This window comes from Danio rerio, chromosome 4 (assembly GCF_052040795.2).
Source record: "Danio rerio strain M-AB ecotype USA chromosome 4, GRCz13ab, whole genome shotgun sequence".
Classification (NCBI taxonomy): Eukaryota; Metazoa; Chordata; class Actinopteri; order Cypriniformes; family Danionidae; genus Danio; species Danio rerio.
The window spans coordinates 69,955,760-69,978,998 of record NC_141024.2 but is presented as its reverse complement, the minus strand read 5'-3'; the positions used below and the strand labels follow the sequence as shown (position 1 = coordinate 69,978,998).

At 39.9% G+C, this 23,239-nt stretch overlaps 2 protein-coding genes across 4 annotated transcripts in view; one reads left to right on the top strand and one right to left on the bottom strand.

Annotated features, from left to right (window-relative positions):
* Window positions 1–23,239, bottom strand: part of zgc:152938 — a 422,541-nt gene that overhangs the window by 331,821 nt on the left and 67,481 nt on the right. The gene's annotated exons all lie outside the window — the stretch shown is intronic.
* On the top strand, window positions 982–23,239 carry si:ch73-170d6.3. 3 transcript variants are annotated; one of them, XR_015942611.1, is made up of 6 exons: window positions 982–3,458; window positions 8,269–8,589; window positions 13,003–13,317; window positions 21,267–21,539; window positions 21,629–22,287; window positions 22,728–23,239. XR_015942611.1 is itself a non-coding variant. In XM_087250328.2 (5 exons), exons 1-5 carry the CDS (start codon window positions 3,419–3,421, stop codon window positions 21,754–21,756), a joined length of 1,077 nt encoding a protein of 358 aa, XP_087106454.1. In that variant the 5' UTR covers window positions 982–3,418; the 3' UTR covers window positions 21,757–23,239. The 3 variants fall into 3 exon arrangements, 1 of the variants encoding a protein (XP_087106454.1); XR_015942612.1 differs by having other exon boundaries at window positions 21,629–22,322; XM_087250328.2 differs by having other exon boundaries at window positions 21,629–23,239.

Below are 23,239 nucleotides of genomic sequence, written 5' to 3'. Positions count from 1 at the left end.
AAAGCGAGGCTGCGGTGGGAAGAAACCCAGAAGTATAGCATCAGCACTGTAAACATTGCAACAACATGCTGTGGATTACAAACTTCCAGCTGTTGCAGAAATGGTGTGAACCACTTTAATATCATTCAGTTCAGTTTAATTTAAACAATTAAAAGCATCCCTGCTGAAAAATCCAGCTTAAACCAGCCTAGGCTGGTTGGCTGGTTTTAGCTGGTCGACCAGGCTGGTTTTAGAGGGGTTTTGGCCATTTTCAGGCTGGTTTCCAGCCATTTCCAGCCTGGTCTTAGCTGGTAAGGCTGAAAAATTACCAGCCAAATCCAGCTAAAACCAGCTTGACCAGCCTGGTTTAAGCTGGATATAGCTGGTTTTGGTTGGACTCCCAGCTTGGCTAGGCTGGTCAAGCTGGTTTAAGCTGGTCATCTCCCAGCCTTACCAGCTAAGACAAGGCTGGAAACCAGCCTGGAAGTGGCCAAAACCCCTCTTAAACCAGCCTGGTCGACCAGCTAAAACCAGCCAACCAGCTTAGGCTGGTTTAAGCTGGATTTTTCAGCAGGGATCTTAGGCATCAAACTAAATAACAAGCTTTTTAAGAGTAATCCTCCTAGTCTTCAGTTCATGGCACCAGGTAAACCCAGTGGGGACACTTCCCTGCTTCAGCCCATGTACTGTACCCCGGTGAGTGATCTCTGTAGCACACCCTTGTGTTGTCCCGGTGCTGAAATTTTTAAAATGTTAATTTCTCGCTAACATTTAAGAGTCATTGAGTGTGTTCCTAAACAGCACTGATTTGCCTTAGTATTCACGAGGTTTCAACAGAAATGACTGGGATTAGCCGTGAAGGTCATCAGTTAAATCTCTTCACCAAGCGCAAACGCCGATTCTTGGACACGGGAGCATTTTAAAGCTGTGAATATCAGTCAGTTCATCAGCGGATCATTCGTCTGTGTTGGCACTCGGTAAAGAGCAGTAAACTAATGACCTTCAAGACCAATCACAGTCCTTTCCGTTGAGCACTGGTGAATACTATGAAAATCAGAGCTGTTTAAGAACAAACCCAACAGCTCTTAAATGTTAACAAGAAATGGACGTTTTTTTAAATTCAGTATCGTGACAAGTCTAATTTCAAGAGTTCACACTTAGATATTGTTGAGCTCGGAGATAATTGAGCCCAGGGCTCCTGCCTGGTCGAAAGAGCGTGTAAGGGGAGTATGAGATCAGGTGGTTCTCGAGAGCTCCCCGTGGTAAAGAAAAAAAGGGGTGGACTGGGGGTTTCTTCGGAAAACCAAGATAAGGGAGTAATAGTTTAGAGTTTGGATTAATCTGATTGGCTAACTAATGATTGTAGATGACAGACCAGCTGCGGTCAATCATATCACGTGCTACTCTCGAATTTAGCTGCAGTCACACTGGGCTTTTCCTCCCATTGACTTCCATTCATACGCACGGGAATGCGTCAGACCCCAAACGCAGGGTCATGCGTTAAGTTTCGCAGGTTGCTGCGGTGCAAAGTTCAAGGTTGGTGAACTCTGACCTGCCAAATCGCATTACTTGACTGCGAGAGACCAATCGAGGATCGAAGCATGACCTCTCTGGACAGAAATGTAAAACATGGTGCATTCGCTCGCGTTTTTTTAATGTCTAATAATCTTGTTTAATCCCGCCCCTTTTTGCAGAGCCGTATGACAGAATTTCGCAAACTCAAACTCCCGTGTGACCGCAGCTTTAGTTATCAGTTAATTAACTATGGTTTGATAAATGACATCTAAAATGTGTGTTTGGGAAAGAAAACGTTAGCTAACTAGTGCCATTTCCTTTAACTTAGCTTAAAATGAAGTCTGATATCCCCTGTTATTTTCACTACCCATTTAGAACGGACCTTTGGGTCACTCGGAGGGTGGCGCAATGATACATTTGTGTTACTTTCTCTTCGCTGATGAGATATACAGCAAGGTGCACAACGTTCCCGTGACTCCCAAACAAAACCCCTGCAAACACAGGGAGAACATGCAAACTCCATACAGAAATGACCCAGCCACGGGCTCGAACCAGCACCCTTCTTGTTCTGAGGTGACAGCGCTACTCACTGCGCCACCATAACAATCTTTTACTAAATTATTATTTATAAAAAGGTACCATTTGCACACTGTCTTGTGTATTCAGAAGCGCCTTGGTCTAGAACACGGTCATTTACATTATTGTTTATGCCATTTAAAACAACCATGATACGTTTAAGGAGTCATTAAATAAGACTCTTGGCTCAACAACTGAAACATCGAACCCTTAAGATGGACCTCCAAGATTACCCAAGGATACAAAACACATATTTGTTCCTCAGCTCCTCCTGGGAATTTAAACACTGTCTTTTCCCTGCTGAAAAATTCAGCTTAAACCAGCCTAGGCTGGTTGACCAGCCTGGTTTTAGAGTGGTTTTGGCCATTTCCAGGCTTGTTTCCAGCCTGAATGTGAGCCTAATGTGGTCGAGATGTAAGTGTCTGGTGTGGGGCGTATCTGGGCCAGAATAGAAGCAAATTGTGGCCCCGAATAGGGTCAGTTCTGGTTCATTTGGTTGAATTCAGGCTGATATGTCATATTGCTATGGATTAATTGTGGCCCAGATCTGGCAGACAGGAGCAGACCGACCAACTGCCATCATACCATGCGGTATGTGGGCTGGATAAAAGTGTCCGGTGTCAGCCGGATTTGAGCCGCGTGAATTCTGCTAGCTGGGCAGTGTAGTTATAAAGGTCATTTTTCCATGCAGACCATTTTTAAGATAAAAGCACAATGTAGGCGGCAATGTGGCCTGCTGGTTCGAGCCAGTTAGCATTTCTTTGTGGAGTTTGCATGGGAGTGAGTTTCCTCTGGGTGCTCCGGTTTCCCTCACAGTCCAAACACATGCACTATAGGTGAATTGGATGAACTAAATTGGCTGTAGTGTATTAGTGTGTGGGTGTTTCCCTGTACTGAGTTGTTTTACACATCTACATTGTGCAATATAAAACTGAATTGCTATAAAATTGCTACAAAAATCATGCTCGAATTAAATTTAATTAAATCCACTTAATATAAAGTGGGCCCATAAAAAACCCCACCGTGATCTGCATTTGAGAGGAGAAACAATGAAGTTTAATAAGTACTTGAACACTATTTGCAGACACTCACATGACCTGAATCAGTAACATCTTAATTTCTGTAAATAAAACTAAACACATCGCCTCTGAATAGGAAGTTGTGGTTGACTGAAGCCCAATGTGGTAACTGAGAGGTTATGAAATCGGAAGAAAAAAAAAAAAAAACAGAACTGGAAATCGGCAATGATCACACATACCAACGCAGTTTATTTTTTACTATTTGCCAGGTCTCACATCAGTGACACTGTTATGAGTTTGTCTTCTGTGGACTGAAAACATTGGAGAAAATGTTTGGGACGGTTTGGTTCAGTTTGTGCTGTCTATTTGGTGAGTTTTACAATTGCTTTTATCACTTTATTATTATTTTATTTATTTCTTTAACTTTAAAACTTGTTGTGTTTCGACTTCAAACTATTTACTCTGGCTGTCACGATCCTCCAAATCCTCGATTCGATTACATTTTCGATTATAAAGTCACGGTTCGATTCGATTTTCGATTATAAATAATTAATTATTAACGTATTAATAATTTGTAGCCTACCGTTTAAACTACCTGACCTGCATGGTCTTTGTTTTACCAATAAACAAATCATACAGTAAATGAACAAAGGTAAGTTACACACATAATTACCACTTGTCAATCACTTTTTTCTGCGGGACTCGTGAATAGGCAGTGATCTGTGTCGTTATAATGGCGTCGGTAAAAAAGATGCAAAACCAACAGGTGCAACGGGGGTGGGGTGAAGGATCGCAATGCGCCCATCGTCTATCGGCCCAACCCTAATACGTACATAGCGGAGCTTGCAAACTGTGTGTTTTTGTTTTTTTTTGTCGACAACACGAACGTTGTCAACATAACTCACTGGAAATCCAAAATGCTTCCACACCGGCGACTTCATTGAAAGAGGAGAGGGTTTAAGTTCTGTCGACGGGTCTCCTGCTTCTGCAGTTTAACAAGCACTTCAACAAGCCTGTTTTTTTCCCGCTTGGCAAGTCAAGCTGACGTGACATGGGGGCGTGGCAGCATCGACGATTCTATTTTTTGATTCGATAATCGAAATTGAGCGTAAATTTCGACACCGTTACTATTTACCAGTGTTGGGCAGTAGCGTCGTTGTAGTGACGCTACTAGCTTAGCTACATTTCTCAGTAGCGTGGCGGTAGCGTCGCTACTTTCTAAATCAAATAGCTTTTCAGTAGCGAAGCTATTTTATTAGTCAAGTAGCGCAGTAGCGTTCACAAAGCTACATTTACCAATCGCGGATGAATAAGTGACGGCACCGACATTCACAGAGTTGGAGGCCGTTTTCAAGGCGATGAAAGTAAATCCATGGCTGCGTCCGAAACCGCATACTTCCATACTATACAGTCCGCTAAAATCAGTATGCGAGCCGAGTAGTATGTCTGAATTTATAGAATTCGAAAAACAGTATGCGGGAAGTACCCGGATGACTTACTACCTTCAGCGAGATTCTGGAGTACGCATCCCATGCACGCTGCGCTATCCCATTATACCCCGCGAGCGAATTCATGAATGGGAGTTAAGCTAATGACACAGGTAGGTCACGTGACCATGTCAAAATGGTGGATGTAGTACGTCCGAATTCCATTCATACTTTTCACATTCATACTGTATAGAACGTACTTTTCTAACGGTCGAGTAGTACGTTTAAATTCAAATGCAGTACCTACTGAGAAGTAGGCGTTTCGGACGCAGCCTGAATGATAGCTAGAAAGTTTCTTCTTCTTCCTGTTTTACGGTGGTTGACAGCAAATGTTTTGGTGCATTACTGCCCCTTCTGGTCAGTGACGTCGCCAACCAAAATAGGCTAAAACGAGAAACTTGCTTGATGGAAAGATGACTGAGGGAGAAGAGTTATTTCTGAAGCAGAATTCCTCGTGACCAAACCTCGAGAAGTACATGTTAAGATGCAATAACTTGATTTCTGATGCTGTGCTCAAAAATACTTTAGTAATTTATAGTAAGTACTACTATAAACGACTGCATTATGTAGTGTAATTTAGTAATAAAGAATTGTAAATATATATATATATATATATATATATATATATATATATATATATATATAATATGCATAATGCTTATGTCAAAATATTTCTCTTTACTATAAATTACTATAATTTTTTTTAATGTGTAACATCTGCTTTTGTTGGATTTTTTTGTTTTAGCTGTTATATACTATAATGTGTTTCTGTTTAGTACAGCATATTAATTACAGTAAATAACTGAACTGAACTGTTCTGCCTCATGTTTCATAGGCAGTTTTATTGATCTCTAAGATATGATTGACTTGGATTTAAGTTGCTACGATTTTAAAAATAAAAATTGCAAAAATAGCTTAGATGTAGCTAAGCTACTTTTGCCAAGTAGCTTTTAGCTTAGCTTGCTACATTTCCCAGGGGGGAGCTTTTAGTGTAGTTAAGCTACATTTTAAGTAGAGTAGCTAGCTTAACTCACTACATTTTTCAAGTAGCTTGCCCAACACTGCTATTTACTGTAGTAAAATGGTATGTTTTTACTTTTTTCATAGGTAAAGTGAGATATACTTTACATTAACATCTAGTTTGAGATTTATAAAAGTTAGGGATGTTGGGAATTGGGCCCAATTACGTGGTTTCAGACTTCATTGGAATCGCATGTCACCTCTCGATCAGGACTTAAATATTAAATCTCTCTCTCTCTCTCTCTCTCTCTCTCTATATATATATATATATATATGTATGTATGTATGTATGTATGTATGTAGATGTCCAACGTTAGTAGCCACTCACCATTTTCACTAGCCACACATAAATTTGACCTTGATATGCTAAAATGACTTGATTTAGATTTTGTCGACATGCCTCCTCATTCATTTCGCTGTTTGTGTATGTTGTGTATGAGCTTGCTTAATGTGCATAAGCACATGGGTTGTGTCGCATTGCAATCAATTTGTATTTCTTATGACTTTTCAGGACTCAAAATTAAGGATTTACCAAATGTATCTCTGGCCTAAAAAAAAAAAATTATATATATATTTGTATATATATGTGTATGTATTTCTTAGCCACAAATTTTAAATGTTCTAAAAACAGGCAAACGATCGGGGTATAGATGCACTTTTTAATTTAACAAAACAATTCTTTTAAAAAAAATAAATAAACGTGAAGTTAATCTCCTGTTAAAGTAATGCTATTGTAAAAAAATTAATTATAATTAAACTATATTAACAAAAAATAACTGTAAGTAAAAGAGAGCAGATAAAAACATACCGTGTGGATAATGAAAGGATGATCACGTGCACACGGTTAATTTTAGGCCTGATATAATCTGTTAAAAAATAATTTAAACTAAAGCATATATATATATATATATATATATATATATATATATATATATATATATATATATATATATATATATATATATATATATGTCACCAGATGTCGCTGGTAAACACACACACACTTAGAACTACACTTTTCCTGGACTACGTTTTCATACATGCACTTCTCCCTGACACCCATGCTCATTCACCTAACTTGATTGCATTCACCACCTGAACCTTGTCATAGACTGAACTCTCACAGCTGTAACCACCCACACAATGATTATTTGGACTATTTAAACCCCTCTTTTCCACACACATGTTGCCGAGTCTTGTTATCTGTCACAGTTACATTACAACGCGTTTCCTTTGTCTGTCTTTGCCGTGTTTTTGATCCTTTGCCTTGTTTATTTATTTAATGCTTTTTGCTGCCTGCCTCTGACCAACTGCCTGTTGTTTTGACTTCGACTCTGGATTGCCCTCATACATCTGTTTGCCGGTATTGACCACTGCTTGCCTGACAATTCTAATAAACCTGCACGTGGATCCAAACTTCTGTTGTTGGTGTCACTCCCTGTCGTTACTATATATATGTGTATATATATATATATATATATATATATATATATATATATATATATATATATATTGACTACAGTAGAAGTCAGAATTATTGGGGCCCCCCCCCTCTTTGATTTTCTACTTTTTTTAAATATTTCCCAAATGTTGTTTAACAGAGCAAGGAAATTTTCACAGTATGTCTGATAATATTTTAATAGATTAATATTTCTTCTAGAGAAAGTCTTATTTGTTTTATTTCGCCTACAATAAAAGCAGTTTTGAATTTTTTTATGAACCATTTTAAGGTCAAAATTATTAGCCCCTTTAAGCGAATTCTTTTCTCGACTGTCTTCAGAACAAACCATCATTATACAATAACTTGCCTAATTCCCCTAACCTGCCTGGTTAACCTAATTAACCTAGTTAAGCCTTTAAATGTCACTTTAAGCTGTATAGAAGTGTCTCAAAAATATCTAGTCAAATATTATTTACTGTCATCATGTCAAAGATAAATAAATCAGTTATTAGAGATGAGTTATTAAAACTGTTATATTTAGAAATGTGTTAAAAAAATCTGCTCTCCGTTAAAAAGAAATTGGGGGAAAAAATAAACGGGGTCTAATAATTAAGGGGGGCTAATAATTCTGACTTCAACTGTATATACATATTCTCATTATTTTTTAACACATCTATAGTCATGCGGTGGCACAAAGTTAGACCTCTTTGACTTCACACGGAAACAGCAACGTGTGGCATGACATCACTGTGTTGCAGAGACGCTATTGGTTAAATGCCGGCAAAGTAGAACACGGAAGCAGCTTGAAGCGGAAGACGCGAGTATGTCTGCGATCTGGAGGTGTTATAAAGTTGTCGACAACAACATTGCCATAGCAAATCTGCGATTGTCTGCCGGATATTTTAAGTAGAGGTGCTGTTTGTTTTTAACGTAGAATTTTTTATATTTACTGTTGCACTAAAGTCTAAAAAGTGAAGAATTTATTCGGTAGAATGTTAAAATAAGGTGAATTAAATAAAAAATAAGGAACATCCTGGATCTGTTTCTTCACTCTTCATTTTTTTAATGTATCATAGAAGTATCGGATCTGGTTTTGGTATCGGCAGATACTCAAAATCAAATGACTGAGACTCGAGGGCAAAAAAAAACTTGATCGGGTCATCCCTAGCTAAAGTATTATTTTGTAAAGTATTGAACTATAAACAAGTCAATCTCTGTATTTTTTGACCAGGGGTGTTTGGCGTAACAGACGAGCTGAGTTTGGTGTCAGTGTTGGAGGGAGACTCGGTCACTTTACACGCTGACAGAGAAATGAGGAACAACGATTTGATCCTGTGGAGGTTTGGACCTGAAAACACCTTAATAGTTCAAATCAACGTCACCGAGAGCAGTCTGACTGTGAACGAAGATTACGATGGAAGATTCAGAGGCAGCGTGAAGGTGGATCATCAAACCGGATGTCTGACCATCACGAACACCAGGACTGAACACGCCGGACGTTACCAACTACAGAGCGGAAATAGGAGGACGTTTTTCATTCTCGTAGTTTATGGTGAGTTTCATATTTTAATCATATTTTTAAAGCGAATAGTAACCCACAGACACTATCTTGTTTTGCTTCTGTGTGACTGTTATTACTATTTTGTTTTTTAATAATATTTAATTAAGTGATTTCTTTATTATTAGGTTCATATGATGCAATGTTTTTTTGTTGTTGTTCAGTTTTTGTACAGTTAAAGACAAAACTATTAACTCTGCAGGGTTTTGTTTTTATTTTTGGTCAAACTTTATTGAATATAAGTGGGACGTAGTTTACCCCTTAAAATTTAATATTAATATTATGGTTCTTCTGAGTGTGCCAGTTTAGATTCAAAACCCATTTTTCTTTTATTATAATGTGTTAAAAAAATTTATTTTGGGGGTGTGTATACAGCTCGCTGTTTTAAGGGTGTGTTGCTTCACATGAAAATTAGTTTCGACTTCCCGCTCAATTTACCAAGGGGACGGAGCCAGGAGCTCCCGCTTTGTGTATGGCAACAGACAGGCAGACAGAGAGAAGCAACATGAGTGATGCTGTTTACGCATGGATAAATCGCGATATTCGCGCGTAAGTAGCCGTGTGAACGTTTGAGTTTGCTCACTTCATTCGGGCGTCAAACCCGCCTCATTCGCGCGTCAAATTCACTTCAGAACAGACACTGATTCACGTGATGGTCAGGGCTTCTGTCTGCCTATGACTCTAGCTTCGTTGCTAAATGGCTAACATGGATTTCATTGAGAAAATAACAGTGTTTATGTGCTTTATGAAGACTGAAAAACAGTGTTGATACGTTTAGGGACGTGTCTGAGTCCACTAGATCCTTTCAGAGGTGCATCCAGCTCTGTGAGCTCATAAACTCACAAGAGCAAGCTCCTGATTGGTTAACGCAGAGCAAATGTCCGCTAAAGTTCAGATTTTTGAACTCGAGCATTTGCGCGAAACACCCGTCAAACGCGCAAAACGCTTAATTCGCGCTACGCCATTCACACTGCGCCTTTCGCGCTGCAGGATATCTATTCGATATCTATCTATTGACTTGACATGTTAATCACTCGCGCTTGACGCTCCTTCTGTCTCTGGTGTGAACACAGCATAAGAGGACGAGCATTCAGCCATACATGTACGACTCGGACACAGATCAAGCAGAGACTACAAAATCCTCTGTGTCTTTGTATAGTTTTACAGCCAACTGTATGCTAATTTAATGTTCCAAGCTTATACACCGAGACTAATAACCATGTACACTGAATTAACTTTGACTGAGTCTATAATTGCTCCCCTCAGAGCAGCGACTCGGCACACCAGACGCGCACATTCGCATGCTATTTAAAATTAAACTATTCAGATGGCGCTCTGGGGCGCTGCAGAAATATGAACAGTGTCCTGAGTCGTGGCTGGATGACAGGGACATCCGCCAATTGTGGCGCCGATGTGTGTACCCCCAAAGAAACCTATATTTAGAATTCTAAAACGCATGGTGCTGTGCGAACATGTGGTGAATGTTGATCTCGTGTTGAGCCCAATGAGCCTTCCATCTAAAAATAGAGCAAGGGTGTTCCTTTGGTGACTTCGCTTTGACTCACGCTGAAAATGGCGGACGTGAAACAACAAACTGAGAATGTGGTAATGCGCAACTGTCAATCAATATTGCTGGGTGGGGGGTTCGCACTCCTACGTCAAGTTGTGGTCAATCTAAAAATCGCTCCAATTGGTCCACAATTTTTATGTTGTTTAATTGCAAAAAATAAGGACTGAGTGTGTTTATATCACCCCAATATGATGGTCTATACACTATGGGTGCGTCCGAAAACGCCTACTACTCAGTAGGTACTGCATTTGAATTTAAACTACTCGTACTACTCGGCCGTTAGAAAAGTACGTTCTATAAAGTATGAACTTGAAAAGTATGAATGGAATTCGGATGTACTACATTCGCCATTTTGTCATGGTCACTTGACCTACCTGCGTCAATTGGGTCGCTTTACTCTCATTTATGAATTCGACTACATCATGGGATAGCGCAGCATGCATGGGATGCGCACTCCAGAATCTCGCCGGAAGAAGTAAGTCATCCGGGTATTTCTCGCTTACCGATTTTCAAATTCTATAAATTCAGACATACTACTCGGCTCGCGTACTGATTTTTGCGTACTATATAGTATGGAAGTATGCGGTTTCGGACGCAGCCTATACCTACACACGTCTGTCCAAACAGCTTGAAAAGTAGATTTTTCACCATAGTGACTTGTAACTTTAAGTTACATTTTATCTACATTTCAACTAATTCTCAGTAGATTATAAGTAGACTGTTAGGTTGGGGTTAGGGTTAGTTGACATGTACTTGCAAAGTTAGCTGGAATAAAAGCAGTTTATGAAATAACCCCGAGGCGATGCAGTGGCGCAGTAGGTAGTGCTGCCGTCTCACAGCAAGAAGGTCGCTGGCTCGAGCCTCGGCTCAGTTGGCGTTTCTGTGTGGAGTCTGCATGTTCTCCCTGCATTCGCGTGAGGTTCCTCCAGGTGCTCCTGTTTCCCCCACAGTCCAAACAGGTGAATTGGGTAGGCTAAATTGTCCGTAGTGTATGAGTATGGGTGTATGTGTGTTTGGAGGTTTACCAGAGATGGGTTGCGGCTGGGAGGGCATGCGCTGCGTAAAAAGGTGCTGGACAGGTTGGCGGTTCATTCCGCTGTGGCGACCCCGGATTAACAAAGGGACTAAGCCAGCAAAAAAATGAATGAATGAAATAACCCCCTTAAGAAATGATTATTTTTCAATAATTATTTTACAGAACAAACTACTGGTTATCTATAAACTTGCTGAGTTTAATAAAAACTGGTTATTCTAATTAACCGAGTTAAGCCTTTATATTACATTTTACGCTAAATAAATAATTCAATACACCTTTATTTTTATAGCGCTTTTACAATGCAAACTGTGTCAAAGCAGCTTCAAACAGAAGATTATAGTATATTGAAACAGTGTAGTTCAGTGTTTAAGTTCATTTCAGCTCAGTTCAGTGTGGTTTAATAATCACTACTGAGAGGCCAAACAGTGAAGAGCAAATCCATCGATGCGCAGCTCTACAGATCCCGAACCATACAAGCCAGTGGCGACAGCGGCGAGGAAAAAACTTCATCAATTGGCGAAAGTGAAGAATTAAAAAACCTCAAGAGAAACCAGGCTAAGTTGGGCACGACCAAACGTCTTGTGCAGAGCTGCAGTCTAGGCGCCTGAGGCTGGACCTCAGCGAAGACTCATCTGTCCCCGAAGCGTCACAGGAATCAGTCTTATGCTCTCCACTCCTCCATGACCACCACAGCAGCTGCTCAAGATACGGCCTGGTCCAGGATTATCGAAACCTTGGGATCATCTCGTCGCTGGTCTTGGATCGAATCAGTGGCGCTGCATAGTCTGAGGGCCGCGGGATGAGTTTCCGCATGTGGAAATAGAGAATAAAGAGAATAATTAGCGTAGCTGCTGTTCATAGTGAATATAAATGAGATGCAGAAACATATAAGGAGCACATTCATGTATCATACCGCTAAGTGAAGCACTGAGTGTATGCTTTACTAAACAGATAGGTCTTGAATCTAGTTTTGAATTGGGAGAGTGTGTCTGAGCCCTGGACATTATCAGGAAGGCTATTCCAGAGTTCAGGAGCCATAAATAAGAAGGCTCGACCTCCTTTACTTGACTTTGCTATTCTAGGTACTACTCAAAGCCCTAAGTTTTGAGATCTTAAGGAGCGAGTTGGATTGTAGCGAGACAGAAGGTTGGTTAGATAAACAGGAGCTAGATTATAAAATACTATTATAATACTATTAAAAATGGGCCCTGGCATTTTGGGCCAGAACGGCCCACTACATACAGTGCATTCGGAAAGTATTGTTAGCGCTTCTCTTTTTCCACATTTTCTATGTTACAGCCTTATTTCAAAATGGATTAAACTCATTTATTTCCTCAAAACTCTACACACAATACCCCATAATGACAATGTGAAGAAAGAAATGGTTGCCAATTTATTAAAAATAAAAAAGCTGAAAAATCACATGCACATCAGTATTCACAGCCTTTAGCGTGAAGCTCTAAATTGAGCTCAGGTACATTCAGTTTCCACTCATCATTCATGAGATGTTTCAGCAGCTTCAGTGGAGTTCACCTGTGCTCAATTCAGTTGGACATGATTTGAAAAGGCATACAGCTGTCTATATAAGGTCCCAGGGTTGACATTGCATGTCAAAGCACAAACCAATCATGAAGACAAAGGGAACTGTCTCTAGACCACCTATACAGGGAGTCTCTATGCATATCCTATATGCAGATGCCCACAAACAAATGATAATCTCCCGGAAATCGCAAATACATCGCACACCCCACTCCACCACAAAGGGTTTCTTCATCTGTGACAAACTCTGTTTCTTCTTCAGGTGATTTGGCTGAGAAAGGCGAGATGAAGCCAGTGTCCGTGATGGAGGGGGAATCTGTGTCTCTACACACTGACACTGAATTGAGGAAGAATGATCTGATTGTGTGGAGCTTTGGAAAGAATCGAATAGCTCAAATCAACGGAACGACTCAAGATGTGACTGTATATGATGCTCTCCAAGGGATTTTCACTGACAGACTGAACGTGGATCAGCAGAGTGGATCTCTGACCATCACCGGCACCACAACTGTGCACACTGGAGTTTATCTGCTAGCGATCAACAACATCAAGAAGATCTTCGTCCTCAGTGTCTATGGTGAGACTCTTTTTTATTCATTAATAGTGCTGGAAAGTATTATTTACCTCACTGCAATTGTTGAGTCAACACTAATGAATCAACAACTCACTGATTCAAATGATCCATCCAGAGTGAGTCTCCAGTAAACAAATCAGTTTAAAATTTAAATGATCCATTTATAGTGAGTCTCCAGGAAATGATTCACTAATTCAAATGATCCATTCAGAGAAAATCTCCAGTAAATGATTCACTAATTTAAATGATTTGTTCAGAGGGAGTCTCCAGTAAACGATTCACTAATTCAAATGATCAGTTCAGAGTGAGTCTCCAGTAAAAAATTCACTAATTCAAATGATTCATTCAGAGTGAGTCTCCAGTAAATGATTCACTAATTCAAATGATTCATACATAGTGAGTCTCCAGTAATGATTCACTGATTCAAGTTATGCATTCAGGAGTCTCCAGTAAATGATTAATTAATTTAAATGATCCATTGAGAGTGAGTCTTCAGTTAACGATCCACTGAGCAAGTCTACAGTAAACAATTCACTAATTCAAATGATTCATTCAGAGTGAGTCTTCAGTAAATGATTCACTAATTCAAATGATTCATACATAGTGAGCCTCCAATAATGAATTACTTATTCAAATTATGCATTCAGGATGAGTCTTAAATAAACGATTCACTAATTTAAATGATCCACCAAGAGTGGGATTCTAGTAAACAATTCACTAATTCAAATGATCTGTTCAGAGTGAGTCTCCAGTAAATGATTCACTAATCAAATGATCCCTTCAGAGCAATTTTTCAGTAAATGATTCACTAATTTAAATGATCAATTTATAGTTAATCTTGAGTAAATGATTCACTAATTCAAGTGATTCATTCAGAGTGAGTCTCCAGTAAATCATTAACTACTTTGAATAACGCATTCAGGTGGAGTCTCCAGTAAGTGAATCAGTTTCAAACGATTTCTTCAGAGTGAGTCTACAGTTAGTGATTCACTAATTCAAATGATCTGTTCAGGATGAGTCTTAAATAAACGATTCATTAATTTAAATGATCCACCAAGAGTGGGACTCAAGTAAACAATTCACTAATTCAAATGATCTGTTCAGAGTGAGTCTCCAGTAAATGATTCACTAATTCAAATGATCCATTCAGAGTGAGTCTCCAGTAAATCATTAACTACTTCAAATAACGCATTCAGATGGAGTCTTCAGTAAGTGAATCAGTTTTAAACGATTCCTTCAGAGTGAGTCTACAGTAAGTGATTCACTAATGTAAATGATGTGTTCAGGATGAGTCTTAAATAAACGATTCACTAATTTAAATGATCCACATAGAGTGGGTCTCTAGTAAACAATTCACTAATTCAAATGATCTGTTCAGAGTGAGTCTCCAGTAAATGATTCACTAATTCAAATGATCCCTTCAGAGCAATTTTTCAGTAAATGATTCACTAATTTAAATGATCAATTCATAGTTATTCTTGAGTAAATGATTCACTAATTCAAATAATTCATTCGGAGTGAGTTTCCAGTAAATCATTACCTACTTCGAATAACGCAATCAGATGGAGTCTCTAGAAAGTGAATCAGTTTCAAACGATTCCTTCAGAGTGAGTCTACAGCAAGTGATTCACTTATTCAAATGATCTATTCAGGATGAGTCTTAAATAAACGATTCATTAATTTAAATGATCCACCAAGAGTGGGACTCTAGTAAACAATTCACTAATTCAAATGATCTGTTCAGAGTGAGTACCCAGTAAATGATTCAAAAATTCAAATGATCCGTTCAGAGTGAGTCTCCATTAAATTATTCACTAATTTAAATGACCCATTCAGAGTGAATCTTGAGTAAATGATTCACTAATTCAAATGATCCATTCAGTGAGCCTCCAGTTTGCGATTCACCCATTTAAATGATCTGTTCATTGAGTTATTAAGTTGAGTTTGAATTGAGTGAGTCTCCAATAAATGTTTGAATGGAGTGAGTCTCCAATAAATGATTCAGTAACTCAAATAATCCATTTACAGTGAGACCCTAGTAATGATTCACTCCAGTTGACGGTTCACTGTTACATATCAGTTTAAAGCTTTGTCAAATAACGAGAGACAGAAATGTCCAATTACATTTAAAGATGATTTATACAGAAACCCAGGGAAGGGAGGGTTTTCTTTTACTTCGCTTATCTGTTCTCTCTCATCTTTAGACTGCATTACATTACTTTTCCACTCAATACAAAGAAATTAACTAAATAATCTAAGGCATCCCATTTCTTATGCTGGGAACCCCATCATATGATCATAGGTTTCCCCAAAGTGTAGGCTTTTCGTGAACTGTCGTCGCCAGGACATCTTATTCCGTTGGCCTCAAACCATATCTTAAGATGAAGAAGATGCTTACACAATATTTCATGAGCATTTATGATCTGCCAAAATAATTAGTTTTCCCTCCACAGCTGATTTCATGCACAGATATATGAATGGGGTCGAGAGTGATCACATTATTATCAATGATCAGTGTGCTTATCAGAGCAGGAGACATTTTACCAAATAAACATCATCAGTTTGTAGGTCTGCTGTTTAAAGTTTAGTAAATAAAAAAGCCAAGCATTTTAATGCTTAATCAGGGTATCTGTACTACCCAAGTCTCTAAGTGAACTTTGTTCACCATTGTTTATTACAACGTTTACAGTTGCCTGAAGTTTTATCTTATAATTAATTTGCTACATACAGTCATGGATGTGAAATTCTGGTCAATTTTGGGCTTTTGAACGTTTCTCTGAACTATTCTAATTGAGCGGGTTGTTTCAAGTGATTGTTTCAGGGTTTGTACAGTCCTGGAAAACTTTTTGACATGGTATTTTCCAGGCCAGGAAAAAATTTGGGACTTAAAAAAAAAAGGCTCTAACAACTAAGGTACGATTCTGTTAGTGCTAAAGGCTAATTTGTACTCTTCTTATAGGTTTTGTGAAGACACAGACAGCAAGGAAGCAGCTCCTGGTTTAATCTGTTACTACAGTTGTGTCATACAGCAGCAAAATTACAACTACGACTTGTTTAGTTCAAGTAATTATCTGTAGTATGCTTCCAAACACTGGAATTACTTCACATAATTTCGATGTGACATAATAGCTTGGACAGTATCTACCGCCTCGACAGGCAAATCAAATCAATTCATCAGTCTGATAGTCTGAGGTTCCTTCAGCCGGCTGGTGTGTGACTGCTGCGGAACCGTCTGCCTGAGGGTAGCAGAGAGAAAAGTCTATGGCTTGGGTGGCAGGAGTTGCTGATGATTCTCTTGGCTTTCCTCATGCACCGCCTGGTGTAGATGTCCTGGAGGGAGGGAAGGTCACCTCCTACTAGGCGTCCAGCAGTTCGCACAATCCTATGTAGGCCTTTGCGATTGCTGCTGGTGCTGTTTCCATAGCAGGTGGTGATGCAGCCAGTCAGGATGCTGAACGAGTGGAGGATGTGGGGGCTCATTCCGAACCTCCTGAGACGCCTGAGGAAGGAGAGGCGTTGTTGTGCCTTCCTCAGCACTGCGTCTTTGTGAACAGTCCATGTCAGATCCTCAGCGATGTGGACTCCAAGAAACTTGAAAGTGCTGACCCTCTTAACCGGGGTCCTGTTGATGGTGATGGGAGTGTGTTCTCTCTCCTGAAATCCACCACCAGCTCCTTGGTTTTGCTGATGTTGAGTGAGAGGTGGTTCTTGACACCACTGTGTCAAATATAATTCAGCTTTGTGGAAAACTCTTTATGATATAAGGATCATGCCCAACATATCCCTGCTGAAAAATCCAGCTTAAACCAGCCTAGGCTGGTTTTAGCTGGTTGACCAGGCTGGTTTTAGAGGGGTTTTGGCCATTTCCAGGCTGGTTTCCAGCCATTTCCAGCCTGGTCTTAGCTGGTCAGGCTGGAAAATAACCAGCCAAATCCATCTAAAACCAGCTTGACCAGCCTGGTTTAAGCTGGACATAGCTGGTTTTGGCTGGACTCCCAGCTTGGCTAGGCTCATCTCCCAGCCTGACCAGCTAAGACCAGGCTGGAAATAGCTGGAAACCAGCCTGGAAGTGGCCAAAACCCCTCTAAAACCAGCCTGGTCGACCAGCTAAAACCAGCCAACCAGCCTAGGCTGGTTTAAGCTGGATTTTTCAGCAGGGATGTGCTTATTTTCTATTTATATCTCCTTTAAAATATGGTTTGAATTCCCATTCATTTTTTAACTTGCTGCCCTCCATCTGAATTTCGTGCGTCATCAGAACCACCTGATTGAAAACAACCTATACGGTGAACAAGACTCAGTCCAAAAGTGTGCGTGTATTCAATGGAACAACGGAACAGGTGTGTGAGAGGTGCATCACAGGATCTGTAGTCCATATGGTAGGGTGAAAAAAAACAATTCCCAGCGATCTACAAGCCTGGATTGTTGCTGACTGTGACATAGAGATTACATGAAACATTAGGTCATTAATATTTACCTGAAAGGTTTGGAAAAGTCATGGAGATTATAGTAGTAAACATGTGTCTGAACCCTGTTGCCTGAAATCTATCTTTGATAGAAACAAAACCAATGTTTTGATTCTCAAGGTTTAATTTATTTTACGTTACCAAAAATCAACTGAGGATCAACATCACCAATACAGCGTGTAAATTAACAATAATTTAAGTAAGTACAATAATGAACAAAAAGATCTTAAAATCTGACAAATCTGCATATTATAAAGAGAGCGGTAATTCTACTAAACGCTTCAATCCCTCTCGCCCCCTCTATTTTCATCTTAAATGATTTTTCTGGCATCCGACTTAATAAAACTCAAAAGCGAGTGTTTTTAGCTGGCTTGAAAATAGTTGCGACAAGATGGAAGCCCCTCATTCTCTTAATCATCATTTTTGGATTCATACTTTTATTGACATTGTTTATATGGAAATGTTCACTGCTCGCAGCCACGGTGCAAGAGAGGACCCCATCAGACTTTGGGCGCAAACTTTGGACAGACTTAAAGGTTTACTAACTTGAATCAATGAGACATCAAAAAGCATGAACTTCTGGCTCCAGTACCCCCCCCCCCCCCTTTTTTTTTTCATCATTTATTATCAATTTGTTTTAATATTATATTATTTAATTATCTTTATTTTATTTATTTTTATTTTCCCCCTTCCCCCCCCCTTTTTTTATAGTAACTCTAATTCTAATAACTTTCATTGTCGTAGACCTTTTTCAGCACAGTTTTAATACCTATCACTATGTGTATATCACCATTGTTTTATTTAATTGTTTATTTTTGATCGGCTTAATTTTAACCTTACTTAACCCTAAGTACAGATTTGGCTTATTAACATTTTGGTTTGGAAATTTGTTTTATTTATATGTATGTATGTGTGCGTATGTATATGGATATATGTGTGTGTGTGTGTGTATGTATGTATATCTGTGTGTATTTGTATGTATGTGTATATGCGTATGTATGTGTATGTATATATATATATATATATATATATATATATATATATATATATATACATACATATATATATATGTATATATATATACATATATCAGGGTTCGAAATTGCAACTATTTTGGTCGCATATGCACCCGAAATTTTATCTATGCGACCTTGAAATATATTTGGGAGCATTTCTGCGAGTGTTTAAAATTGTAGTGTGCGACCAATTTTTACTGCAAAATGTTCAGCACATGCGCTGATTCGGGAGACATTCACGCAGAATGCAGCTCTTTGTCTGCACTTGAAACGCGAAACGCAGCGCTCGGGAATGGTTTAAAACAGTTGTCATGTCAACTTGCTGCAGTAAACAAATCCAAGTCCGTAATGCTTGCCCCGCCATCGCGCTCTTCTTATTGGCCCACCACTGCTCTAGCACTGAACGCGAATGATTGGTTAATATCAGCTGTCAATCACTCAGCGCCTTCTGGCTTGGGATGACAGAGAGCTACTACCGCGAAAAATTGTAAAGCGCTGAAGATGAGAATGAAGATAACATAACACTTGACAGATTTTGTTTTAGAAACCATGGCATCTACAGTTACAAATAATGACACATCTTACTAGTTATACCGTTAACACGTTAATTCAAGCAGTGCGTGCAGGGCCGGTGAGCGCTCCGCGTATGCTTTGGTCACTCAGTTATGTTATAAAAATCTATTTTCTTGTGATAACGGGATTTTGTTGAGACATTTTTTCCTCACGCTTGCATATAACGTTATATATGTTTTTTTTTTTTGCTTGTTAGTTTGATTAGTGTTGATTTCAAATACAACCAATATGTTTGTATAAAGCTTGTAGTAACGGTGCTCATAATTGGTGGGTGCGACTACATTTTGGCTGATGCGCCTAAATTTTTTAAGTTAGGAGCACCGGTGCTACCAAGCAAAAAGGTTAATTTCGAGCCCTGTATATATATATATATATATATATATATATATATATATATATATATATATATATATATATATATATGTGTGTGTGTGTGTGCATGTATGTATGTATATATGTAAATGTATTAATTTTTTCATTTGTCATTTTTATTTGCGTTAGTATCTCCTTGTCATTCAGTTTTTCCTTCTTACTGACAATATTGTTGTCATGGCTGACGCTATTATTAATACTATTATTTAACAACTTGTATATTGGTTTACATATGTTTATCTACACGTTTTGTTTTATGCTGATTGTCTATGGCATGTTTTTCTGTGTTCAAAAAATACAAAATAAAAGAAAAATTTGATGGAGAAAAAAAAAAGAGCGGTAATGGAGGCCTGTGATAGGTTTCATTGATTTTTATTGTTACCTTTAAATCCTTATGCAACGTGCGCTTTTTTCAATTGTAGTTACTTCAAGTGGTTGACCCTCAGCTGTGGATTTATCCAATCCAAATAAACACACACACACAAAAGGTGTGTATTATTACATCACAATTGCTGGCAGCTAGCCCTGTAATAGAGGCCCGCGGGACCCGACCAGATTTCTGCTGCGTGGGAATAAATTTCCGAATAAATCGCGGGAGCGGTCGGTAATGGGTTTAATTTGGGACGGGTGCGGGCTGTCTAGCAATATAGCTCCCAACTCCCGAACGAGCACGCGTATATATGTGTGTAAATGAAATAGCGAGATGCTGTGTTTAGCTTGTTTGTTGCTGTGTGTGTGTATGTGTGCGCACACGCACATGAGAGGTGTGTGTGTGTGCGCGAATGAGAGAGAGAGAGCTTTGCCTGTGTGTGTGCTTGGTGCTTATGTGTGTGTGTGTGTTAGTGCGCGCAAATGAGAGCGAGAGCTTTGTCTGTGTGTGTGTGCTTGGTGCTTATGTGTGTGTGTGTTTATACAGACAGCTTGTTATAGGCTGTCTGGACTCTGTATAGCTGGGTGGTTTTCGGTTTTGTTCTCCCCCCGCTCTTTAGCGGGATCGGGCGCGGCGGGTAGAAAACGGGGCGGGCAGCGGGACAACAAATGCTGAATTTAAGCGGGAGCGGTCGGGTTCAGGCTAAAACCTGGCGGGTGCGTGCGGGAGCGGGATTCAAAATTTAGTCCCGCGCAGATCTCTACTCTGTAACTCTCTCATGGTCGCCCCCTGAAGCTAAGCAAGGCTGTGCCCAGTCAGTAGCTGGATGGGAGACCACATGGGAAAGCTAGGTTGCTGTTGGAAGTGGTGTTAGTGAGACCAGCAGGAGGCGCCCAACCTGCAGTCTGTGTGGGACCTTATGCCCCAGTATAGTGACAAGGGCTCTATATTGCTCAGTGAGCGCCGTCTTTCGAATGAGACTTTAAACCAAGGTCCCGACTCTCTGTGGTTGTTAAAAATGCCAGTATATAAACTATTAAATCTTTAATTTGTTAACTTTCTCTATTAGACACACACTCATCTTGTTTTTGTAAATGTGTTTTCCTCAGCATCTTCATTCATACTCACCTCTCTTTATTGTCCTATGTTTTCCAGCTTGTCTGCCAGTTCCTGTCATCTTCAGTCAGTGTCCTCCATCTTCATCACAGTATAGTTCAGTGCTGTGTTCAGCGGTGAACGTGAGCTCCGTGACTCTCTCCTGGTTTAAAGGAAACCGTTTATTATCCAGCATCAGCGTGTCCGACTTCAGCAGCAGTCTCTCTCTGCCTCTGGCGGTGGATTATCAGGATGAAAACACCTACAGCTGTGTGCTCAACAACTCCTTCTCTGCCCAGACTCAACATCTGGACGCCAGTCAGCTCTGTTCAGGTGAATCTGCGCTCATATTAGTGGTTATTCAAGATGATGTTAGCATTTATCCCCAAAGCTGATCCAAGTTTCATGTGTTTATCCCTTAGTGAGAGGTTGTCAGACTGTGGAAGCTGTGATCCGATTGGTCGCCGCAGCGCTGGTGGGCGTGGCTGCTTCAGCAGCTGTTGTCGTTCTGATTTATGACATCAGATCCAGACGAGCTGAACAAGACTGAACACATGTTTCAACAGGGGGGGGGACAGTTCATTATGCCACCTCTGAACTTTGACTCTCAGCAATATGAACAATATTTTTTCCAATGTATTTAGTTGGTGAATTTAAAAATGCACAGATCTATAACTGCGTAATGCTTATTTAAGACGATATATAAAAATAAAACACCCAGATGGACATGTTTACATATTATTACATGTATTTGTCTATTTAACACCCAAAACCTAAACTATGACACATGCACAAAATGGCGTCTCTTTATCTCTGTGGAGCGCATCTGATAGTCAATGTGAGTTATCTGATTTGAGGGTGGCATAGGAAGCGCAACAATGCATGGCTGTAATGTAGAGATGAAAGCCGCTGTTTTTATATTAATTTAAAAGTGCTTTCAAGTCTCAATAAAATGAAATCCTAATGCTGTGTTCACACCAGACGCGGAACGCGCCGATAAATCGCGCTATTCACGCATAAATAGCCGCGTGAACATTTGAGTTTACTCGCTTCATTCGCGCGTCAAATCCGCTTCATTCGCGTGTCAAATTTACTTCAGAACAGACGCGGATTCGCGTGATGTATGTCTTCCCGGTGACTGTAGCTTCGTTGCTAAAAGGCTAACATGGACTTTATTGAGAAAATAACAGTGTTTACGTGCTTTATGAAGGCTGAAAAACAGCGTCGATACGTTTAGGACCGTGTCTGAGTCCACTACATGCTTTCAGAGGTGCATCCAGCTCTGTGAGCTCATAAACTCCTCCAGAAACTGAACCTGGATCACGGAGGCTTTCAACGGTGCTTCTGACTGAGCCAAGCCCCAGTTTGATGACTTGTTGTCGGTGTCGCCTGGAGGATTTCCCCTGGGACACCATCAACTGGTTCTACATCACAATCACGACCCCACAAGAGCAAGCTTCTGATTGGTTAACGCGGCGCGAATGTCCGCTGAAGTTCAGATTTTGGAATTCGAGAGATTAGCGCAAAACGCTCGTTAAGCCGGTCATACGTGCAAAACGATCAATTCGCCTCGCGCGTATCGCGCCATTCCCGCCGCGACATTCGCACGTATCGCGCCGCAGGATGTCTATTCGCGCGTTTGCATTGACTTAACATGTAAATCACTCATGCTTGACGCACGTTCCGCGTCTGGTGTGAACGCAGCATAAGTCTCCTGAACTGCACTTCACTTTTAGGAGTAAGGGGCGCCCCCTGGTGGTTCAGCGGTATAATGTTTAAAAGTGTGACTGTGTGTTAGCCCTGGGATGCTGAAGAATGCTGCGAGTCGGGTAGGTATGGTCACTCAAGCTCCTTTTTATTGTCCTGAGACAAACACAGCACCATGGATTTAGTTCGTTTGCAGCTCTGGTGGTATTAGTGTCAGCAGAGAGGCTTCTCGGCACTGCTGTTAAATTACATTTCCTCTTATCTTATTCGTTGGGATGTATAGTGGTTATAAATGTAAATAAAACATACATGAAGATAAAATAAAA